The 24,726-nt window shown below is 49.4% G+C and overlaps 1 protein-coding gene and 1 long non-coding RNA gene across 2 annotated transcripts; both read left to right on the top strand.

The window, feature by feature from the left end:
• The first annotated feature begins 3,255 nt into the window (after window positions 1-3,255).
• Window positions 3,256-8,001, top strand: LOC120886847 (uncharacterized). The gene is made up of 2 exons (XR_013438833.1): window positions 3,256-4,749; window positions 5,804-8,001. It is a non-coding gene; the product is annotated as an uncharacterized LOC120886847 (long non-coding RNA).
• Window positions 8,002-10,017: 2,016 nt separating this feature from the next.
• Disp2 (dispatched RND transporter family member 2) lies at window positions 10,018-24,673 on the top strand. Its single transcript, XM_005316402.5, has 8 exons — window positions 10,018-10,157; window positions 16,072-16,401; window positions 16,675-16,704; window positions 16,874-16,997; window positions 17,272-17,387; window positions 17,559-17,686; window positions 18,040-18,137; window positions 19,511-24,673. Exons 2-8 carry the CDS (start codon window positions 16,088-16,090, stop codon window positions 22,754-22,756), a joined length of 4,056 nt encoding a protein of 1,351 aa, XP_005316459.2. The 5' UTR covers window positions 10,018-10,157; window positions 16,072-16,087; the 3' UTR covers window positions 22,757-24,673.
• Window positions 24,674-24,726: the final 53 nt, after the last annotated feature.

The following is a 24,726-nucleotide window of genomic DNA, read 5'->3' as shown; positions in this document are numbered from 1 at the left end:
CACATGCTGAGCACTTACTATCTGTGAAGCACAGGGTCAAAGGTTAGAGGGACACACACATGGCTGAGGATCTACTAGCCCTCAAAATTTAAGGTTGGGGAGGGGAACAAGGCCATGAATCTGTTATAGACTGACTCTGATGCTCTGGCATCCTCCTCTCCTCTCTGGGGCCTCCTGGCCCCTAGGCCAAACTTCCCTGTCTTCTCTACATGCCAGGCAGGGCTTGTCTCCTCCACCTAAGGCCTCAGTACCTCCACTGCTCACCCCTCATGACCTGGGCTATGGCTCAAGTCCTGACTCCAGAGGTGACAAGAACTGGAGTCTGAGGTCTTGATCATCCCCCCACCACACACACCTCTTTCTTGTAGGCTCATGAGAACATAGGCCTCTCTTTTCAGCTTCCTGCCAGAGGCTGGGGGTGGGAGATCACAGTGTCAAGGTCCCTGAAGGGGAAACCAAAGAATCCCTGAAAAGGAGGGCTTGGAGCACTGGTGAGGGTCGCGTGTGGGAAGACATGAGAAGTGCCCCCCCCCCCACGACCCAGCAGGGGCTGGGAGCCTGGAGGACACCACCACACCTTTGAAAATTTCCCCTGGGACTCTATACCTCTCCAGCAGCCCACCAGCTGTCCCTGTCCTTGCTCCCATCAAAATAGCAATGAATTATGCCAAATGGAGTAATAGAACCCCACCTAGTCATAAACCAAAGTCCTCCGCCTGGGATGTTACCAAGACAGGCTGGAGTTTTTCAGAAAAGAGTTCCTAGAAGGGGAGATAAGTTAATGTGAAGAAGAGCCCAGGGTCTAGATTCACACAGTCCCTGACTGGAGCTAACTACACAATGACTGAGTCACCTCAAGTGTCTTACCATCTTTGAACCTTGCCATATATATATAATATCTCAAAGAGGAAAAGAGGAAAAGATCATATATATATATGGAAAAGATCATAAACCCTCCAAGAGCTGATCTGAGATCACTGATACTATAGAAGAGCTTGGCATGCAGATACTTTTCTTCCCACCATGGAGACAAAGAATCACTCTTTGTTCCTCTCTATCTTCCAAGTTGTTTTCTGATGAAGGTTAAGGTACTTTTGATTTACAGCGCTAATTTAAGTCAAATTGACAGGCCATAAACTGCACATATTTAAAAGGTGCAGTTTGATGTTTTGCCATATGAATGCTCCTTGAAACCATCAACAGGCAAGATAATGAATATATCTACCAACTCCAAAGTTTCTTCATATTCCTTTCTAATGTCTCCTTCCGCTCCCTCCCCCTCTACCTTCTTCCTAGGCAAACATTTGTTTGCTGTCACTGTCAGTAAGTTTACATTTTCTAGAATTTTATAGACAAATGTATGCAATATATATTCCTCATGTCTGGTTTCTTTTGCTCAGCATAATTATTTTGAGATTTCATCATATTTTAGCCTGAATCAATAGCTTGTCCTTTCTTATTATTGAACAGTATTCCATTGAATGAATGTGCCATGATTTGTTTATTCATTCCCTTAGTGATTAACATTTGAGAAGTTCTCAGTCTTCAGACATTCCAAAAGCTTCTATGAATATTCAGTACAACTCTTTATGAGAATCTATGTTTTCATTTTCTGGGTATGTGTTACTTTTTTGTTTGTTTGTTTGTTTCAGTGCTGGGGATCAAATCCAAGGCCACACACATGCTAGGCAAGCATTCTACCATTGAGCTACATCCTCAGCATTTTTTAAAAAATTAATCCAGCTAGACATGGTGACTCATGACTGTAATCCCAGCAACTGGGAGGCTGAAGCAGGAGGATTGCAAATTAAAGGCCAGCTTCACCAACTTGGTGAGGCCCTAAGCAACTTAGTGAGACTTTGTCTCAAAATAAAAAATAAAAGAAAGCTGGGGATATAGCATAAGGGCAAAGTGTCCCAGGGTCCAATCCCCAGTACAACAAACAAACAAATAATCTAATGCACTGACATGCAGCTAGCTCATGAGGCTCTTTACAGCAAACCTGGAAACAATTGCTTCTTTAACTTGCTGCTTCTGATTTCACGTGGCTTCTGTCCTCTTTGATTGAAACAGGGGGCCAGCCAAGACCCTTTGCCTTGCTGAGGATGGAGTCTTTGATGTTCTCTGTTTTGTACAACATTGTGAGATAGAGAAGGGCACTTCCTTCTTGCAGAAAAAAAAATTAAATATGCAAATAAAAGAGAAAAAATAAACACAAATATAAAGCACAGAAAAGGAAGCCAGCCATTACTCAGCAATAACTAACTCCAACCCCCTGTATAACTACCAAATACTTATTGAGCATCTGCTAATGCCAGGAGAATTGCTAAAGGTTAATCCCTAGGAATACAAAGGTGACAAAGAGAGCCACCACTGTCCCTGCGTTTGAAGAGCATAGAGGCCAGTGGAAGCAAGATACATTAGAAGAAAGCATCCAGGGAGACAGGAGACCTTGTAGCAGGGGCCACTGGCCTGTCTTCCAGAGCACACTGAGCAAGGGGTTGTGGCACACAGCCAATGCCACAAAGGTCAACGGAATGGCTCCCATGAGGGGCTTGCAGAATGCAGAGAAAGCTGACTGCCTGGGTTCCAAAATCCTGGGTCCCTTCTCAATTTGTCTAGATTCCATCCTGAAAGTCTCCTTTTCTATGTGTGACTTCTATTCCTAGGTTAATACCCTGGATTGAGCAGCACATTTGAGAACTTGGGCTTGGGACTAAGCACCCAGGGCAAGAATTCCACCAGGCCCTCCACTCGGGTCACTATATCCCCTCGACCTGCTGGAGGGAGATACTCATCCTGCCTCCTTTGTAGGAGCTAACTGCGGAATGTGAAGCACTCACACATGGCCTGACATTTAGTGGGAGCTCCACGAATATTTAGAGCCAGTACTAGGTGCTGAATGTCTTTGCCAGGGTTGGGAACCCCTCCCTTGGTTCTATGGCATCTCATTAACAGACCAATCTCATAATGGGTTGTCCCTCATTCTCCCCATCTGTTCCCCCCTCCCCTGCCCACACATCCTGCTTCCAGCTGCTCTTTGCCCAGAGTAGCCCATCCCTTCTCATTCACTTACCTTCTGCCCATGACTCTCTCAGTGCACCTGATCCATGCCAGCCCCTCCCTATCCAATATAAATACACTGAGCACAGACAGAGTCTCAGGCTTCCTGCTCTTGCTCTGCACTCTTGGGTAAGGACCTGGTTTTGTTTGCTGGGGTGGGGGTAGGGGTGGGGGTTCTCCGTGAGAGTGCTTCATGTGCCTGTTTGTTTGTGCTCTATCTGGGTAAATGTGTTTGATCATTGTTGTTGTACATCTGTGTGTGCTCTGTCTCTCATGTGTGCAACATGTGTCTGTGTGCTGTGTGGCTGCGTATAAGCCCTCATATCTACCCGTCTGCCTTGTCCCACTCCTGGGCTGAACCCTTGCACTTCCACTCTGTACTTGAATTTTGACTTACAGCCTCTGCCATGACTTATAGAGGGGCTTAGCTAAGAGTCAAAGGGATTGCATTAGGTCCCTTCCAGAGCTGCCAACTCAAATAGCCAGACCTGAATTTGTGAGATATATTCTAAGGACTATCTTTTCTCCTTTTTCTAACCCAGATCCTAACTGGCCCTAAGGTTTTTATAACTTCTCCCTCCCACAAGTCCAGCTTCCTGGGTCTCTTCCAGCATCATCACTAACTAAGCAAAAGTTGAGGGAGTAAATAGAACCACGGGCAGCTCAACAGAGTCGAGGGTAGCTCAGTAGTAGAGCACCTGCTTTGCATGTGTAAGTAATTCCCCCCCACCACACACACACACACACAAAAGTGGCTCAAAAAAATGCAGGAGCCTTTCCTACAAGGGGCCAGCACTGTTATATTAGGGGTGTGTGTGTGTGTGTGTGTGTGTGTGTGTGTGTGAGTGATAATTTGCTCAAAATATAACAAATATTCTCAACAACCATATGAGTACCAGAGAGCCCTGATGACACGTATTTGATCCTTAAGTGTACTATATGTGCACTGGGTCCATCCTAGAGTTGTCCATTGTAACTTGCATGCCAGCCCCAAATAAGCAGAGGCCAAACCTCAGCATTTCCATCCAGTGACAGCATAGCTTGTTGGTGAATGACAAATTGGCTCAGACCTCAAAGTTCCCACTGCCTTCCAATTCTGGAGGGAGGAAACAGAAATAAGCAGCTAGGACCCAGGAAAGCTTTTCACTCACTTGTGTTGTAGGGCATGGATCATAGGATCCTCTGGGTCCCCCAAAGATCCCTATCCACCAACCCATCCTGCCCTTCCCTGCTCTTCCAACCCCTATGCTCAGGGACCTCTAGGGACAGGAGTACTGTGACCTGGCGTATAGCAGGCACTCAACATGATCAAAGGTGATCCAAGTGGAATTGAACTAACATATGATATGAGTCTGGATGTGGATCTTGGGGATTCAGGGAGGTGTAAGAGTGTGGATCTAAGGAAACAGTACTTCTCTTGTCTCTCTTCTCTCTCCATGTGGATAGACCCCCTCCAAACAATCAATGCCTGTATTGACACCCAGAGTGACATCTCCACATCGAGTGCTATGCTAGGCCAGGTGGAGTAGTCTTACCCCTTCATCCTTTAGAGAGGCTTTGTGTGTGCATCCCTGAGAAGAAGGAAAGAGTTTAAGATATAGATCACCATAAACTAAAATTTTATCTGTCAAACCACAGGTATTTCTTGTGTCACTCCCTGCTCTTGCCCCATAAAGATGGATCCAGGTAAGCAACATGGGTGAGAGGCTATGGGGTGAAAGAAGGAAGGAGAGTGGTGAAGGCAGGGCCAATCAGACAGACATATCTACTGCTTGCCAAAAAAAAAAAAAAAAGTGTGTCTGTGTGCGTGTGTGTAGGTGGCAGTAGGGTTCCAAAATGCAAACAAGCCCTTATATTCTGTAGAGCACTTCACAGTTTAAGAAACATGTTCACACATCCTTCATCTCATAGATCTTGAACCTCAAGAGGAAAACAGGCAAGTGCTTTACACATGAGACCCAGGGAAATTAAGGGTCTTGCTTGGGGTGAGACCACAGAAAGATCAGTCTGGAGTCCAGAACACAGCTCTCAGTAGCTGTGCCACTGGCTCTCCTAAAAGGCACAAAGTAATAGTACGTGATTCCTTCCAAAGGAGGGCTTCAGAGCACTGGAGACCGTTCAGATGACTATTGCTGAATGAGCCCACTGGACCTACAGAGTAAAGTAGATTTCCTGCAGGAAAACAAGGCAGAGTTGAGCTAGAGAGATTTCCAAGTAGCAGGAGGCATAAGCAAAGGTCCAGATGTGAGTTATAAGGAGGAGCCAACAAAGTTAAAGCAGGAGCCAACAAATAGCTCTGAGGGGCTAAGCACAGACTGGGTGAGATAAATGAGATGTGAGGGAACTAAGGTGGGGCCCCTGGCAGAAGCAGAAGAGGATGAATCAGAGTTTGCCACAGTGGAGCATTTCTCTAATGCCATGATGTTTGACCAAGGCGAGGAGAACAAATAGCTGACAGAGTGTGGACAAGAACCCACGCCTCTTAATTGGCCCTGTGCCACCTGGGAGGACTCCGCCAGTCTGGGGCACACAGGGACTCACAATGGAACTTTGTATTGACTTTCAATATGAATCTGTGGTTGAGTGGATGAATGGAGGAATGATTGTCAGGCAAATGACCAAGTCTGAAGAGCCTTGTTGGGGGAGGAGAACAGATCAGTGCCAGGGAGAAGACAGGGTTTTTAACTGCAGAACAAATGATCCAAGTTGCTCCTTTTTTTTTTCTCTTCCCCTCCCACAGGTCCAAAGGTAAGAAAGTTCCCCAATCCTCTCCCTGTTTTCTTCCCCACTACCAACTACCATGCCCTCCAGACCTTCCTTCCTAGATCCCCTTTCCAGAAATGAAAGTCAGGAGCAGGATTGGGCAGCAGCCCCATGGGGTGAGGCATTGCCGAGTTCACCCAGCCCCTGCTGCTACAGCCTCCTTCCTTGGCATTCTCCTCTCTGTTTTCCCATCTGTCTCCTCCTTTCCTCTCTTTCCCTCCCTGCCCCAGCAGCCCATCCTCTCTCCTGCTGCTTCCCCACCTGTTCTACCCTGCTCTGCTTTCCTGGCTACCCCCACAGCCTTGCTGGATGGATGGCTTGCTCCCAAGCCCCAGCCACACTGCAGATCCCCCAAGATAGGCTTCTGTCAAGAAAGGAAGTTGGTCTGCCCTCACCCTCTTCTCCTACATCAGCTACCACAGCAGACCAGCTCCCTGGTGTGGATTTGTGGCCCCACCACAAAAAGAGCCATAGAAGGAAAAGCAGATAGAGTAGGAAGTGGCTGTTTCCAGGCATCACTGAGCCTGGATGGAGCAGGAACTGCTCTAACAGTCACAGGAAAGCCCTGGAGCCTTGATCTTCCAAACTTTTACCATGCCCTAAGAAACAGAAGCCCTGGAAAGGGGCATAGCTTCACCCCTGCTCCACAGGGGCCCAGACCTTCAGTGTCTAGCACAGAAGCAAGATGGTGTCTCTCTCTCCTTCCCTGGGCCTGTGGTAAGAAACAAAGAAATTCCCTTCATTTTAGGGCCTCATAGGTAGTTGTAGTCAAGACAGAAGGTAAAACCACACTTTTTTCCAGTCTTCTTCTGGCTGGAAAACAGAAGGAGTAAAACATTTTTTATTTTTATTTATTTTTTAAAATTTATATATGACACAGAGTGCATTACAGTTCTTATTACACATATAGAGCACAATTTTTCATATCTCTGGTTGTATATATAGTATATTCACAGCACTTCGTGTCTTCATACCTATACTTTGGAGGAGTAAAACTTTGACATTATTTTTTAGTCTTCCTGATATCTTGGGCTCGCACCCTGCTCAAGGATGCCATAGGCTCACACACACACCCATTCTCATGAACACACCACCTACATATGTACTCCATGCATGCATCTATGTGCACAGCAGGCAAGTATATGCACTCACTTATGTATATGTACCCAAACACAGTTATATGTATGTCAATGCAGCATACATCCTGTTCATATACAAGGACCCACTACCTATGTAGAGAACATGCACATCTTCATCTTCCTTCCTTCTCTTGGTCTACTGCCCCTCCTCCAGCTGCTGTACTTCTCCTCAGCTCCTATCTCTCCCTAGCCCTCAGCTCCTCTACAGCCTCCCTGAGCTTCACCCTTGCTCCTAAGTACAATAAGCCTGCAGTTCTAGCATGGAAAAGCTTCTAGAATCACTCTGCAAGGGTCCCTCAGGGAAGATGAGATAATTTTGCTTCTTAGTTACACATGAAATTAACCAAAGTCCAAGAAGTGGAATCATAGCTCAGGTCAAGAATGGAAACCAATAAATCTAGGTCCCTCCCCTTGTCTGCTCAGTATTCAAGGGGCTTCATCAAGGCCACCCCTACCACCCAGTCCTCCTCTATAGCTCCTTGCTAGTGCCCAGGAATCCAGAATCCCTGGGGAAGGAGAAAGAAGAGGAGTTGATTACAGGAGAGATTGGCACTGACCTCAGATTCTGACATTGGTCATTTGGCTTTCCACAGGGGCACTGCCATGGCGGCCATCCTCCAGGACCTGGTGGTCCCCCACCTGGTCATGGTCCAGGGCACTGTCCTGGGGGAGGCCACCCCCCAGGACCTGGTGGGCACCCCCCTGGTCATGGCCCAGGGCACTGTCCTGGGGGAGGCCACCCCCCAGGACCTGGTGGTCACCCCCCTGGTCATGGTCCAGGGCATTGTCATGGGGGAGGTCACCCCCCAGGACCTGGTGGTCACCCCCCTGGTCATGGTCCAGGGCACTGTCATGGGGGAGGCCACCCCCCAGGACCTGGTGGGCATCCCCCTGGTCCACACCACTGAAGAAACAAGAAAAAAAGACACAAGATGAGGAACCTGAGAAGGTTGCCTTCCTGACCTGGCACTAGACATGGACCAGAATCTTCTCTTCCTAATAAACAGCCTCCTGGAGGCCAAGTTTTATTCTTTAAGAGTCTGTCTTCCTTCTCATCTGTTATGGTTTGAATACGAGTCATCTCCCAATCAACTCATGTAACAGATAAAGCAGGAATTCTCAAAGATGAAATGATTAGATTATGAGAACTGTAACCTAATCGGTGGACTAATCCATTTGATGGGTTAATAATTTGAATGGATTACTGGGTAGTAACTGTAAGCAGTTAAGGTGTGGCTGGAGGAAGCTGGTCACTGGGAACATGCCCTTGGGGATTATACGGCTTTTCTCTGGCTCCTCTCTCTGCTTCCCAGCTGCCATGAGCTGAACAGCTTTACTCCACCACGCTCTTCTGCCATGATGTTCTGCCTCACGTCATTGAGATGGTCAACCATAGCCTGCACCTCTGAAATCATGAACCCAAAGAAAACTTTTCCTCCTCCAAGTTGTTCTTGTTGGTATTTTGGCCACTGTGATGAAAACCTAACACAACATTCAAACTGGCACTCAAAGAGTCTAGTTGTTTCTGGGTTTCCCTGTTGTGAAAACAGAATAACCAGTCTGGTATTCTCTAGAACTTGGCTCAGTGATTCTCATAGCAGGTGGTTGTATAAGGTCAACTTCCTTTTTGTTCTTTCTCAACTCTTCTCCCTACCATAAAGGGTCCTGCATGTGGCCCCATCACCTCTATCCTGTCCCATACACCCAAATCTTGTGGGCATTCCAAGGTTCCAGCTTGCACACCTCATTCTACACAGCTAAAGCCTTCAAAAGCTCCCTATTAGCCAGGTGAATTTCTCACAATTCCCTGAAAATATACAGTTTTCCAACCTCATGAATTTTGCAGTTCTCTGTCTGGGTCAGACATCCCAGGTCAGGGATGCCCTCCCTGACTCGTACCTCCACATTTTCAGAGCCTTCCAAGCCAGTAGAAACCCACCATCTCCAGGAAGTTTTCCCTAAGGCCTATTAGGAAGAAGGTCTTCCCTCCTCTGCACACCGCCCCTTCTCTATCACAAGCTGCAAAGAAGAGATGGCATCAGTCATCTCATGGGCCTGACCACAAGGGTTCTGACTCTCTGAGCCCCATGCTTTCAGCACCAGAGCCAGGCACTGGACAGCCTGCTTGCTGTGAAACCCTTTCTGTCTATCCAAATCCCACGCCCAGGACCCTCTCCACTCCCCAGCCTTCAGGCTTTTCATATTGCTATCTATTCTAGTTCTGTTACAACCCTCTAGCCAGACCTGTCTCAGGTCCATTACCTCCAAATGTGCTCTTCTATCTATCCCTCAGAGCTATTCCCCTATGGGTTACAGGCAAGTGCCCAGGAATGAGTGGCTAACTGGTCCCTCCCAGGCTGAGGTGGGAAGTAGTGGTGACTGTAAGGAAAGGGAGCTGAGCATTCTGGGCGTTTCTCTTCTCCCTCCCTCCTCCCCGTATTGCGCACTTCAATAACCGAGTCCAGGTTCCATAGCTGAGGGGCACAGACCCAGGTCCAGGTCCAAACGGACAGGAAGGAAGACCCAAATTAAGCAGACCCTTAGCCCCACTGGGGAGCAGAGTGGATCCGAGAGGAATGCGGACTAGTCGCTCGACCTCTCTACCACTCAGCGTCCTGCGCCAGAATGCCGTGAAACGCGGGGGTGGAAACCTGCGTTTCAAATTGTGGGGATCTCTGCACGGGTCGCGCTCCTTAGTTCCTTATGAGAAGTCCGAGGTCCCCAGAAAGGGCCAGACCGCCGGACCCCTAAAATCACGTAGACCTGGCCTGCGTAGATGGGCCTACACCCTAGCCCCACGGCCATTCTGCTAGACAACCGCCCCCCCTTGGGTCCCCATTGCGGCGCCGCAGCTGGCAGCCTCCATCCCTGCACCCCCCACCAGCCCCGCGCCCATTGGCTGGGCTCTTTCTCGGCCCCGCCCAGCGACTGGTCTGCGGGCGCTGACGCATGCGCACCAGCTTGCCGCTGCCGCTGCTTCAGCACCAGCTCTCGGACAGCGGCGCCGCCCACGGGCATGGACGGTGGCAGCAGCCGCAGCAGCTGCAGCAGTCGGTCTCCCAGCCCGTGTCCGAAAGAGGAGCAGAGGCCCGAAGGGGATTCCGTATCCCCGAACGGCAGCTCCTCGGAATAGGTAGGGAGGAACAGCTCCGCGGATCCGGCTCGAAGATCTTCTCAGCATCTCTGCTCCAGGTATCTTCATTAGTCGCCATTTGTCGCCCCATTCATTGCCCATCCCTTCCTTTTGCCCCTTCTGGGGAGGGGGGAAGGATCGATATGCCCTCATCCTGCCAGGTAAATTTACTCGCTCTTTGACATCCCCCAGTGCCATCTCCCATCACCTTCACTGTCTGGAGGACCTGCCCCACCCACTGTTCTTACCTTTCCCTAAAGCCATGGTTTCCCCCTTTCCCCTGGCCTCCCGAGCCCCTCCCTTTAGGCTTTGCCTCTGCGTCTTCGCAGAAGGCCTCAAGTCCGCAACAACGTCAGCCTGGGCTCCAGCTGCGTGTCAGTGTGCATGGGGGTGCGCATGTACCGTGGACAACAGGCTCGCCAAGGCTAGTTTCCTGGGGAGAGCAGACATTCGGCAGCTACGTCAGTGACTGTCTTTGTCTGTCACCGTCTTTTGCTTGCCTGTTTGTCAATGTCAGTTGCTTGCCTGCCCTGCATGGTCCCCAGCTGTGCACATATCTGTTTGAGTCCTTGCCTGTAGCAGCCACTGGCGTTCACTGGAGCTGCTAAGGCTCTCAGACGCAGACTCAGGTGGTGGGCTAAATGACCACTGAAGCAGCCCCAGACTAGTGGGACAGGAAGGACCCTTTCTTGCTGAGAATCTGTCCCCAGATCTGGATGCCTCTCCTCTGCCTTCCTCCGCCATATGTGTGATGGAACAGCCCAGACAGGTAGCAAGATGGCGCAATTTCTGTGCCCTGTCTGGCTCTGCTGCCCCCAGAATCTCTCCACTGACGTGGCACTGCCTCTCTCTCCTGCCTGAAATAAATAATATATATATATATATATATATATATATATATTCTTTGGGAGCAAAAAGCAGACAGACACATTTGTCTCCAGACTACACCAGTTAAAATTCACATTCTGTATCTCAGAGGGAAGAGAAAGCCCCACAAGTGGAGACAAACATTTTTCCCTCTTAATATATCAGTCCAGAAGGCACAGAACCTTCTTCAAAAGGGTGAGAAACAGGTTGGATGTGTTTCCAGGATCAGGGACCTGCCTGTAGCTATGGCCTAACCAAAAGATAAGGAAAAAGCAGTGACAGGACAGAATAGGGGCCTAGAGCCAGAAGGAGCAGGAGAGACATTTGCTGTCTGGTATATTTTGCCAAGGTCCAGTCAGCCCCGTCTGGTGCACTCATCTCCCCCCCCCCAATAAGAATCACTTGCTCTCTTCCAGCAATTCCCGGAGACCTCTGACCCCCCTCTGCATTTCCCTGAGACCACAGATTCTATGCAGGCAGAGAGACTCCGTTCAATTCAATTCAATAAATACAAATATGATTGGTGCAGTGGCGCAGAGCTGTAATCCCAGCAACTCAGGAGACTGAGGCAGAAGGATCACAATGGCCTGAGAGACCCTTTCTCAAAATGAAAAATATAAAATAAAGGGCTAGGGGTAGATCTCAGGGATAAAGCACCCTGGGTTCAATCCCCAGTACTGCAAAAAAAAAAAAAAAAAAAAGGAAGAAGAAATACAAATATGTTCCTGCTGAGCTAAGTAGAACCCGGAGATGGACACATGATGACTCAGACACACACACATAGATACACGCACGTACACACACACACACATACACAAACACACAGAGACAGCACAATTTTTTTTTAAGCTTCCCACATGCCAAATACTACATCTCTAGCCCCTCTCCTGATTTTTTTTTAAGATGGGATCTTGCTTTTTTGCACAGGCTGTCCTGGAACTCCTGGGCTCAAGGGATCCTCCTTCTTTAGCCTCCCCAATAAATTAAATTACAGGTGTGTGCTACTTCACCCACAGTTTGGGCGGTTTTGGTTTTTGGTTTTTTTGTTTGTTTGTTTTGGTTTTTTTTTTTTTTTTTTTTTTTTTTTTTTGCAATGCTAGGGATAGAACCCAGGGCCTTGTACATGCAACACAAGCACTCTACCACTGAGCCACACCCCCAGCCACACCTAACAGTTTTTAACCCATTGACTATAGAAAATTTTGAAATAATTGTTTGTGTTTTTAAAATTGCATTTTTAGCTAGGTGTGGTGGCACATGACTATAATCCCAGCAATTTGGGAGACTGAGGCAGGAGGATCACAAGTTTGAGGCCAGTCCTGGCCATTTAGGGAGATCTTGTCTCAAAATAAAATAAAAAGGGTCAGAGATGTAGCTCAGTGGTAAAGCATTCCTGGGTTCAATCCCCAGTACCACAAAAATTAATAATAAGCAACTTAATGAGACCTTATCTCAAAATAAAAAAAATAAAAAGGGCTGGAGATGTTGCTCAGAGGTTAAGCACCCCTGGGTTCAATCCCCAGTACCTAATAATAATAATAATAATAATAATAATAAAATTACCTTTTCATTTCCTAGTGGTGTGAGCTGCTCCCTCATCTGTCCTGGCCACTCTGTGGGATCACATGGATGTCCAGGTGGCTGTGTTCTGAGGGCTTGGGAATGAGGTTAATGCACACATACATATGTTCCTTATAGGGCGCCCAAACTGGGGCTTTGTATCTAGGGCCCTGTCAGCAAGGCCCTGATTGCTGTGATGTTGGACCTCCTAAGTGGAGTGAATGTCAATATTTTCTATCCCCCTCTCTGCCTGCTTGTCTCAGTCATTTAGGGAGCTTAGGCAGGCCCCTCCACCAGGAGGTTACTCATCCCAGTCAGGGTCTCAGAACTGAGAAGGTAAGAATGAAAATCCCCTGGGGATGCAAGGACAAGAGTGCTTAACTCTTATAAGATTACTGTGTCTCCTGAGATCAGTGGACAGCAGGCACTTGCAGAAGAAAGACTTCATTTTGAGTGGAGTTTGACTCTTTTCATGGGGAGTCCTGAAACAATGGTGCAGCTCTACAGCACTTAGAATGTGGAGGATTTCAAATTCTGGCACAATGACAATGGTGGACACAATTGAGAAGGATATGATTGGGAGCAGCTGATCCTAGGTCAGAATAGAAGTTGTTGAAGGGAGGAAGCTGGGGCCAGGGAGACCCCAATGGAAGCAAACTAAGAAAGGAGCCTAGATTCCCCCCTGAACAGGAACCAATTAAGAAAGGGCATAGTTTAGGAGGTTTGACAAGAAGGGGGATTCCATTCTCCTCCAGCACCTCTAGTATGCTGGCAAACTCTACTGTAAAAATATGGACACTCTAAGTGGGGAACTGGCTCCTAGAACAAGCCCAGTGCTTAGTGCTCTACAGGGTGTGTAGCTGAAACAAGTCCCTCACATCTATACTGCTGTCCCACTCTCCTTACCTCTTGAAAGCAGGCCCTGCTCTGGAGAGGGAAATCAAGGCTAATGGATCATCTTCATGCCTTCAGGATCCAAGCACAGGGCTGAGCACATGACAAGTGCTCAAAACAAAAGGCCATAGAATTAAAAATCTTTAATTAATAAATATCCTCACTTATAACGGAGGCCATTTATCTAGCTTCTCTTTGTCCCACAGGAATTGGCCTATAGGGTCTTTTATCTGCACTGATAAAAGATTGCTGATGTAAACACTGGTTGTTTACATCATTAATTTCATGTAGTCATCCAAGTTCTTGCTTTAAAACAACTTTAGTCAAATTCTTATTCTTGCCTGGCATGGTGGCCCTTGCCTGTAATCCCAGTGGCTTGGGAGGCTGAGACAGAAGGATTGTGGGTCAAAGCCAGCCTCAGCAACTTAGTGAGGTCCTAAGCAATTTAGTGAGACCCTATCTCTAAATAAAATATAAAAAAGGACTGGGGATGTGGCTCAGTGGTTAAATGCCCCTAGGTTCAATACCAAGTACAAAAAAAAAAAATCTCATTTCTCTAAATGCTGAGCTACTAAAAAATAAGACTAATGATTTAAATCATGAGATCAAATTTCAATGCAGCTTTTGGATAACAAAGAAGAAAGTGTTTATAATTGCATATGAAATTCTCAAGGTGTGAGAAGTTCCGAAGTGGAAATGTATTATATGTGATGATAAAAGAGGACAAATTAAATATAAATATAGTTCTTAAAGCACATGCTCCCTGCAATACTGAGTGTGGGAAAGGGCAAGAAAGAAAATGCATCTTCTAACATTCTAAACTCTATGCCAGGCACCTCACATGTGTTATATTACACATCAAAATTGAAAGGTGGATGTTCTTATCATATCCTCAACAGACAAGGATGCCAGTGCTCCAGAACTGTGAGCATTTCCTGAAGCCACAGAGCTCAGGAAAGCAGCGGGAAATAGATCCAGGAGTCTGCCTTCACTACTCTCCCATTTTACCCTTAGCATAAGGGTCACTATCTCCCAGACTGCCCAGCAGCCAGTCATCCTGGAAGAAGAAGCAGTGCTTGCTTATTTTTTCCAATTCCTCCACTTGGCCTCCATGGGCAATGTCCACCTGCCACTGTGGCCAGGACTCTGGTTCATTGCCTCTTCAAAGTGCAGCAGGTAGGACTTGAAGCCAAGATTGGCTCAGCATAGACCTGGCTCTCCCATGGGAGCCATGCAAGCTCTGGAAGGCTGAGAAGCCAGGAAGGATAGGTTCTGTCAAAGTGCCAAACCCTGAATCCCCTGAGAACTATCATGGCCTTCAAGTAGTTTGTTCTTTGGCCATCTTTCCCTATCCTAAGTCTGGCAGTCCTGCCACTGAGGAGGGACTCTATCTCCCCTGAACCAAGGGGTAAATCCATGCACAGAACATTGCCTGATAAGTAATTTTGGAAGAAGAATCTATTACTGATTCCCTGCCACATTCCTTGGGGCTCCCAATTTCCTTTTCCAACTGTGCACACCCTTGCAGAGCAAACCTTCTGCTTTCTGCATGGCTCATGACAGAGTTTTTCCTTCTCACACAAACCAACATGTCCGACTATTGGCATCTCACTACTGTGAGTGCCTAGAGTAAGGGCTGGGATTTATTCATCCTAGCACCACTCCTAGCAGCCAGGCACCTTCTTTGTGCAAGACACTGTTTAAGGCACTAGGGATATGGAGATGAGCCAATGTACCAGGTTCCTATTTTTCCTGGCCCTCCCATTACATATGAGAGACAGGCAAGAAATACAACTCTATAATAGCCAATTGCAGTGAATGCTATGAAGAAATATCAAGCAGGGTAATAGAACAGAGAGCTGGTAAGTAGAGAGTAGTCAAGGAAGACTTTCTGAGGAGGTAACAGTTGAACAGAGATCAGAATTTTTTAAAAAAGGATGAGGTCACACACACACACACACACACACACACACACACACACCAGGCAATTGGTGGGAGGGGCAATATAACAGAAGGAAGAGAAGGTTCAAAGGCTCTAAGATGGGAACAAGAGTGCTAGGTGCTCAACAGATGTCTATCAAGTGAATGAGCAGACAAGTACCACAGGAAGAATACAGGGCTACAAGTCAGAAGAAGTGGCTTCAAGTTCCAGATCTTCAACTCTCATGGAATCTGCTTTCAAATCTATAAAAGAAGAAAATGCTTCCCTTATGGGATTTTTGTAAGGAGAAAATAAGATCATGTATATAAATTGGGCACAGTAATATGCACCTGTGATCCCAGCTACTTAGGAGAATGAGACAGAAGGATGTAGTGTTTGAAGCCAACCTTAGCTACACAGCAGGACCTCATGTCAAAAAATACATGTCATATATGTAACAGCACATTCAGTGTTGAGCACAGTGTCTGGCAGGTTGCCAACAGTGTCTTTAGAATTCATGGATGGTGAGTGAATGAGAGAACAGACCCCAAGAAGAAGCCTGGGGATACAGACTTTGAGCCTCTACCCTTCTCACTTTTCCTCAGGACTAGTAAATAAAACAACCCTGAGCTCTGTCTCCTTGTCTTCCCTTAACTGAATAATTCTTGCTGAGCATGAAATGACCCACTACCATCCTCTACCCCTATCTTTCCTGCCTGCTGTCTCCCCAGGTCCCAGACCAAGGCCATGGCGCCTGAGGCTAGCCCAGAGAGGAGCTGCTCCCTCCACAGCTGTCCCCTTGAGGACCCTTCCAGCTCTTCTGGACCCCCACCACCAACTTCCACTCTTCAGGCTCTAGACCCGACGGGTGCCTTAGCCCCTGGTCATTTTACCTATTCGCGGCAACCGCAAGAATATCAAGAAGGCAGTTCTCTATTAGGGACTGGAGACCAGGCAGCTTTATGCTCCCATAGCTCCAACATCAATACTTCTCCAATCTCCTCACAGCGTGATGGGGTCTGGAAGCCACCTTCTGTGCAACAGCATGTGGTCAGCGTCAGGTAAGGAGGGGTCCAGCAGCCTGTCAGCTGCCACTGAAAGGTAGGACAGGGCTCAAAAATGGAACAGATTGCTGGGGGTCTGGATGTCCACTGCCTCTGATGGAGTAGAAGGAAAAAGTTAGAGCTTGGGGGTGGGAAAGCTCTAAGAGGATTAATGCCATCTTCCTTTACACTCCATCCTCTATTCTTCCACACCCTCCCACCCCACCTCTCTCCACACATACTCCACATAAAGACTCAGGTAAACAAGTGTCTTTTCTTCTTTTCCCACAGGCAGGAACGGACCTTCCGGATGCCAAAGAGGTAGGCCTGGGCCTCCCCCAGATTCCTAGGGGTGACCAGGCTGGTGTCCAGTTTAACCCTGCTCTATGTGCTTTCTGTTCTACCACCCCTTTTCAGTGGATTCTAAGCTCACCAGCCTCGTATTACCACACCTAACACCAACTCATGTGGTTCCTTCCCTCTTTCCCAGCTATTCCCAGCTGATTGCTGAGTGGCCAGTGGCCGTGCTGCTGGTGTGTTTAGCTGTCATCCTCCTCTGCACCCTGGCTGGACTACTGGGAAGCCAGCTGCCTGACTTCTCGAACCCTTTACTGGTGAGAGGTCAAAAGGAGGGAGGGGGCCCCAGGCCTGGCCACTGAAGCTCAGTCTGGGGCTGAGTTGACCCAGTTGGGGTAGGGAAGGAATGGTGGTGAGCTCTTGACTTCCAGAGAGAGCTACAAATAGTATAGAGGTCATACATCTACAGTCCACATAGGCAGGCTGGCCGGCCCTCCCTGCTCCAGAAAACCAAAGGGGCAGAGCTGGGGACATCCCAGATAGAGAGCTCCTCCTCTGCCTACCCACTCTTCTCTGCCCTCCTCCCTGCAGGGCTTTGAGCCTCGGGATACAGACGTGGGGCGAAAGCTAGAGGTGTGGAAAGCACTGCAGGCCCTCACAGGCCCCAGGAACCTACTTTCCCTTTCCCCAGACCTTGATCTGAACAGGTAACTGAGGGTGGGAAAGGGAGGAAGAACTTGGTCTCTAGGGAGGGAACATTGAGTGACCTCCAAAAGGCAGGTCAGAGGTGCTTGCTGGGGCTCCCTGGGGAGTGATCTCTGGCCTCCGTGAGCTTCCACTCCCAATGGTACCTAGTAAAGAAATTCTCTCTACTTCAGCTTGAACTCCCACAGCACTTTGAATCCTGTACACTGGGATAAGGCTCAGGAGAGTGTGGTCCGGGCCCGGAGAATGGTGGAGCCCCCTGAGGACAGAGGGCAGGAGAACTTCTTCTGTGGCCCCCCTGGTAAGCAACAGGCTGGCCAGCCCTGGCATCCATGGTGGTCCCTGCCCTACATAGTAGGATGGGCAGACCCAGAACAAATGTGGGCAGAGAGAAAGTGAAGGCAGCCAGCTGGCCACATTCAAGTCAAAGAACCTGGGTTACAGTTGGGAGAATGAAGCAGATCCCAGATACTCTAAGCCAGTGGGGTCAAGCTGGGTGGGGGGTAGGGTACAGGGGCAGGATCAAATAGCCAGGCATGGGTTTCAGGCTCCTGGGAATCTGATCCTTCAGTGGCCCTGGGTGAGCATCTTCCCTTTGGTGGTGGGCCCAAAACCTGGGCCCAAAGGGCTGAGCTCCAAGTGGGTGTGTTACAGAGAAGAGCAACGCAAAGCTGGTGTTCATGTCCACCACAGTGGGCAGTCTATGGAACCTGCATGCCATCCATTCTATGTGTCGCATGGAACAGGAGCAGGTAAGCTGTCTGGGGAGGTGCCAGGGGCATTTGGGGGAACTAAGGACATGAGGGGCCTGATCCCAAAGATGAGCTAAGCCGGGACTGCCGTAGTTGAGTAGGGAAGAGCATTCCCTGTTTAGAAAATTATTCTAACCTTGCAGAGAGGCTCCAGTTTGAGGTGGGTAAGGAAGAACTGACTGCTTTTAGAAAAGCCAAACTACAGTTGCCACAAGAAAACCTGAGCAAAGCCTGGGGATTTTCAAAATTTCCTGAAAAAGAACCTTAAGCACTGTAGAGGAGACCCTGGCCTAGGGGACTGAGACCGTGAGCTTTAAGGCCTCAGCCCTCATCAACTCAAGCAGTGCCTATCCAATTATGTTAACTGGGGCTCATATATGATAACATCTGTAGGAGGGTTTGCTTCTAAAAACAGTGTGAAAACCACTCAGGAGCCTATGTCCCCTGCCTCACATCAGGATATCTAGAGTACCAAAAGACAATGGTTAAGAACATATGTTCTGGAGTTAGTTGCCTGAGTTTAAGATGAGCTCCAAGGCTTCCTTGCTGCATGACTTAACCTCTCATTGCCTCAGTCTCCAAATATTTGTTGTTTTCTTTTTGTGGTGCTAGGGCTCAACCCCAGGGCCTCATACCTGCTAAGCACATATTCTATTATTTGAGCTACACTCTCAGCCCTCATATATGTTAAATATGGATAATAATAGTACTTCCTTCATAAGGATATTGGGACAATTAAACAAAATAGAATCTGGGAAACTGTAGCATAATGACTGGCAATAGAAATTGCTCTGCAAACATGTCATCACCATGACAGTGGCAGAGTAGGATCTCTGATTCCCAGGCTGGAACTGGCTGTACTGTACCAACTGCTGTGATGTTAATTACAGGGTGGGAGAGGTAAGGAGGCATAAAAAAGAAACAGCTCTGACCCTAAGAGGATTTAAGCAGCCCAGGGAGAGAGGTAGGGGCTGGGGTTTGGCAGTACCCCTGATGCTGGAATGTTCAGGCCCCTACTTTTTCAATTGCTTGCTTCCAGCTTCCTGGCCCCTTGGTCCTATTCCATAATGTGGATGCTACCTCCATTCCTACTCTTGGCCCAGGCAGTGCAGAGTTCGAGTGTGTGACTTATTGGGGTCCTTAGGGAAGGGCCTCTCAAGCTGAGGCCTCAGGCAGCATCCCTGAGGCTCCCCTTTGACAAAGCCAAGATGCCAGTAGCTAAAAGCAATTCTTGAGACAAGCAAATTCTGTTGGACTGTCAAGCTATTTCTTTGTCTGCCCAGTAAACTGAAAGGTGAGAGGACTAGGACAGGGCTGAGGAAACCTGGGTCCCTGAACTGCCCCTGAGCTCTCTTCTGCTGTGTGCCCTACAGATCCGCTCCCATCCCAGCTTTGGGGCTCTATGTCAGCGTACAGCAACCAACCAGTGCTGTCCCAGCTGGTCACTGGGCAACTATCTTGCTATGCTCTCCAACCGCTCCTCCTGCCTGGACACTACCCAAGCTGATGCAGCACGCATACTGGCCCTGCTGCGGGCCTGTGCCCCCTATTACCATCGTGGTATCCTGGAGCCCTCTTGTCTGGGACCTGAGCATGACAAATCCCCACACTGTGCCCAGATTCCCACCAAGTGCTCCCAGAGCAGTGCCATTTACCAGCTCCTTCACTTTCTGCTAGATAGGGATTTTCTGAGTCCCCAGACTGCTGACTACCAGGTTCCCTCCCTCAAGTATAGCCTGCTCTTCCTGCCCATCCTAAAGGGTGCCTCCATGATGGACATTTACCTAGATGGCCTAGTCAACCCCATGGATGTCTCTGACAACTATACCTCCATTACTGGCATGGACCTGGGCATCAAGCAGGAGCTGCTGAAGCACTATCTGGCCGTGGATACGGTGTACCCCTTGCTGGCCCTGGTTGCCATCTTCTTCAGCATTGCCCTCTACCTGCGCTCACTCTTCATCACGCTCATGGTTACGCTGGGGGTGCTGGGCTCCCTACTGGTGGCCTTCTTTCTATACCATGTGGCCTTCCGCATGGCCTACTTCCCTTTTGTCAATCTGGCAGCCCTCATCCTGCTTAGCGGTGTCTGCGTCAACCACACACTCATCTTCTTCGACCTATGGCGCCTCAGCAAAAGCCAGGTGCCCTCTGGGGGTCTGGCGCAGCGAGTGGGCCGCACGATGCACCACTTCGGCTACCTGCTGCTGGTCTCGGGCCTCACCACCAGCGCGGCTTTCTATGGCAGCTACCTGAGCCGCTTGCCGGCGGTGCGCTGCTTCGCCCTCTTCATGGGCACCGCTGTGCTAGTGCACATGGCGCTCACACTGGTCTGGCTGCCTGCCTCTGCAGTACTCCATGAGCGCTACCTGGCGCGCGGCTGTGTACCCCGGGCGCAAGGCCCGAGGGGCGGTAGTGACCCCTGGCGGCTGTTGCTAGCGTTGCACCGGCGGTTCCGCGGCTTTCGGAGGGCCATTGCCATCCTCTCGCGCCTGCTCTTTCAGCGTCTGCTGCCCTGTGGCGTCATCAAGTTCCGCTACATCTGGATCTGCTGGTTCGCGGCGCTGGCTGCAGGGGGCGCCTACATTGGCGGCGTAAGTCCCCGCCTGCAGCTCCCCATTCTGCTGCCAGCTGGCGGTCAGGTGTTCAGGCCTAGTCATCCCTTCGAGCGCTTTGACGCAGAGTATCAGCAGCAGTTTCTGTTTGAACACCTGCCTCCGGAAGAGGGCGGACAATTGCCCGTGGTTTTGGTGTGGGGAATCCTGCCGGTGGACACTAGCGACCCCTTGGACCCTCGCAGCAACAGCTCATTAGTGACCGACCCTGACTTCTCAGCCAGCAGCCCAGAAGCCCAGCGCTGGCTTCTGGCACTCTGTCACCGAGTCCGCAACCAGAGCTTCTTTGGTATCCAGCCAGAGGGCTGGCCCACGCTGTGTTTCATGGAGGCCCTCCAGCACTGGGTAGAGAGCCCGGCTTGTGCCCGCCTAGGGTCTAATGTCTGCTGTGGCCAGTCAGACTTTCCCTGGGCCCCTCAGCTTTTCTTGCACTGCCTCAAGATGATGGCTCAGGAGCAAAGCCCCGATGGCACCCGAGACCTGGGACTCCGTTTTGACGCCCATGGCAACCTGGCTGCCCTGGTCCTGCAGTTCCAGAGCAACTTCCCGTACAGTCCAGACTACAACCAGGTCCACCACTTCTACACTGAGATCAGCCGCTGGCTGGCAGCAGAGCTGGGCAGGGCACCTTCTGGCCTCCGCCGTGGTTGGTTCACCAGCCGCCTAGAGCTGTACAGCCTGCAGCACAGTCTGAGCACTGAGCCTGCTGTAGTGCTGGGCCTGGCTCTGGCACTGGCCTTTGCCACACTGTTGCTGGGCACCTGGAATGTTCCACTCAGCCTGTTCTCCGTGGCAGCTGTGGCAGGCACTGTTCTACTCACGGTAGGACTTCTGGTTCTACTTGAGTGGCAGCTCAACACTGCTGAGTCCCTCTTTCTCTCTGCCTCTGTGGGTCTCTCAGTAGACTTCACTATCAACTATTGCATCTCCTATCACCTGTGCCCACACCCTGACCGCTTGAGCCGCGTGGCCTTCTCGCTGCGCCAGACCAGCCGTGCCACAGCAGTGGGAACTGCAGCCCTGTTTGCATCTGGAGTGCTCATGCTACCTGCCACAGTGCTGCTCTATCGCAAGCTGGGCATCATCATCATGATGGTCAAGTTCGTCAGCTGTGGCTTTGCCAGCTTCTTCTTCCAATCTCTGTGCTGTTTCTTTGGGCCAGAGAAGAACTGTGGACAGATCCTCTGGCCCTGTGCCCACCTGCCATGGGACGCTGGAAGTGGGGACCCTGATGAGGAAAAGACACGACCATTAGGAGGTATGCCTGGATCCTGCTCTGAGCATTATGAGCTTCAACCCCTGGCACGGCGCCGGAGCCCCAGCTTTGACACTAGCACAGCCACCAGCAAGCTATCCCACCGGCCCTCGGTACTCTCAGAGGATCTGCAGCTTCATGACGGCAACTGCTGCTCTGGAATTCCACTAGACCCTGGCTCTCCGAGGGATCTGCTGCTGGACCACCAGGCAGTCTTCAGTCAGTGCCCAGCCCTGCAGACCTCCTCCCCCTATAAACAAGCTGGCTCCAGCCCCAAAATTGGGGCCAGGCAGGATTCCCAAGGGCAGAAGGTTGAGCCCCTGCAGGCCTCACTGGAAACCCCGGCTCACTCCCCAAGGCTCAAGGCTGAAGATCTTCCTGATGGCTTTTGCTCCTCAACCAGCACCCTAGAGGGGCTAAGCGTCTCAGATGACACCTGCCTAAGCACCTCTGAGCCCAGTGCCCGTGTACCAGATTCCATGGGTGTCTCTCCAGAAGACCTAGATGACATTGACCAGCCAATACTCGAGCGGGGCCAGCTGAATGGGAAGCGTGACACTCTGTGGCTGGCACTGAAGGAGACGGTGTATGATCCATCACTGCCCAACTCCTACCAGAGCAGCTCCTCCTGGAAGGGCCGCGGTGGGCCAGGGGATGGCAGCCCTGTGATGCTGCCCAACAGCCAGCCAGATCTGCCAGATGTTTGGCTCCGCAGGCCCAGTACCCACACTTCAGGCTACAGCAGCTAAGGAAGACCAAAGGAAGCCAGACCTGAGTGCAGAACCTTGTCAGTAAAAATAAGGCAGGGGCAGCACCAGGCTGCAACGTGAAAGTATTCTCCAAATCATCATGGATTTTAAACCCTGCCAGATATTCCAGCCTTGATCTGTCTGTGACTTGTCCCCTATATCTGGAGGATTCAACAGGGAGTGCCTTTGGAAGGGAATACAGGCTCTCCTTGTGACCTGCCTTGGGCTCATCTGCTCCCACAGTGCCAACAACGACCTCCTCCTCTGGAAAGGGGAGAGGCCAAGTGTGCAGTTCTGAGTATCAGGGGAGGCTGACCGACCCCCCTCCCAACAAGAAGTTCAGTGACACTATGGTACTTTGTCTTTGGGACCCTTTTGGGGTACCTCACTGACCAGAAGAGCCCTTGGGAACCTCCATAACCTCCTAGGTTTCATCCCTCTCATTGACTCTTCATCAGGACACTTCTCACTTTGGGGGGAGCTTCTCTGGGCCATAATTAGGCTGAGGCCTCTATCCTAAACTGCCCTGCTCTGCTCACATTCACAGTTTAACCAGAAAGTTCTCCAAAGCTGGGCAGAGATGGCTGCTGGGAGTGAAGCAGGAGAAGGTGGGATGATCAGTCTTGGAGCATTATCAAATTGCAAGACTCCCTCTTTGGAAGCAGGCTCCAGTGCTCTCCCCCATTTAAAAACAAAAACAATAATAATCCTTTCCATTTCCACACCTGTTAGTCTCCTTGGACTCTCACTACTTTACCACAGCACGATCTGCAGTTGATTAGGGTCTTACCCCTAATTTGCAGGTAAAGACATTGAGACTAAGTAAGGTTGGTCATGTCACCTGTCAATGGCAGAGCAGTATCCTGACTCATTCTACCATAACTCCAAGTCTCCATCCAGCTACCTGCTACAGAGACATTGGCCCCTTGGCTGTCTTGATCCTTCGCTTCTAGCACATTCCTCCAATCTGCCTTCTTAGATGTCTTTGTGGAAACCCTGCCTCCCCTTTGAGCCTCCATCTGCAGAGAAAGCTGTACTCTGAACAGATCCTAGGGTTCCTCCTTGTCTCCTTTGTGCTTCCCTCTGAAATCCTCTGAGATGTCTTTCAGGCTTGTGGCATCATGACTGATCTGATTCTGAGGCTCCGGAGGCATGTCTCTTCCATGGTCATAGTGTGCAGAGTGGCCTCGCCAGGAAAGGTACTGAAGGTAGATGAGGTTGAGCAGAATCCAGTTAATCCGGGAATTCAGACTTGCCCTTTTTTTTGGAGGGGAAGGGTGAACCTGAAGGTGCTCCCCAGGTCAGGTCCCATGCTTCTTAAGAATGAGTTTCTCTAGGGCAGACCAAATCCTGGCTCTCCCTACCCAAAGCAGAGTCTGTCCTGAGGTTTCATCCCTGTAAGAACTCATAACACTAGGGGACATCAGCATGTTTATGGAACACTTGTTTTGCATATGATATTACAAAGAACTAGGCCATTTTACAAATGAGTATCAGAAATACGACGAGATTTTTCCACATCCAAACAGACAATCTGTGACAGAACTGAAGGCAAATCAGAGGGTGTTTTGTTTAATTTTGTTGTGTTCTTGTGTTAGTTATTAAGACCTACCTCCCATCCCAAATAGCTCATGACAAGTGGAGCAGAAATTCAAATGAGATGTAAGAGTTATGGAAGACAGAGAAGACAGTACAGTTGTCCCTTAGTACCCACCCTCAGTATCCATGGAGAATACCAAAATCCAAGGATGCTCAAGTCCCTTGTGTAATGGTGTAGTATCTGCTTATAATCTGCGTATATCCTCTCATATACTTTAAATTGTCTCTAGATTACTTATAATATCTAATACAATGTATATGCTGTGTAAGTCGTTGTTACACTGTGTTGAAAAAAAGAGAAAAGTCTGTATGTGTTCAGTTCTGATGTGATTTTTTTTTCATGCGGAATATTTTCAGTCTGTGGTTGATTG

This window comes from Ictidomys tridecemlineatus, chromosome 5 (assembly GCF_052094955.1).
Source record: "Ictidomys tridecemlineatus isolate mIctTri1 chromosome 5, mIctTri1.hap1, whole genome shotgun sequence".
Classification (NCBI taxonomy): domain Eukaryota; kingdom Metazoa; phylum Chordata; class Mammalia; order Rodentia; family Sciuridae; genus Ictidomys; species Ictidomys tridecemlineatus.
This window is presented reverse-complemented; position numbering and strand designations above follow the sequence as displayed.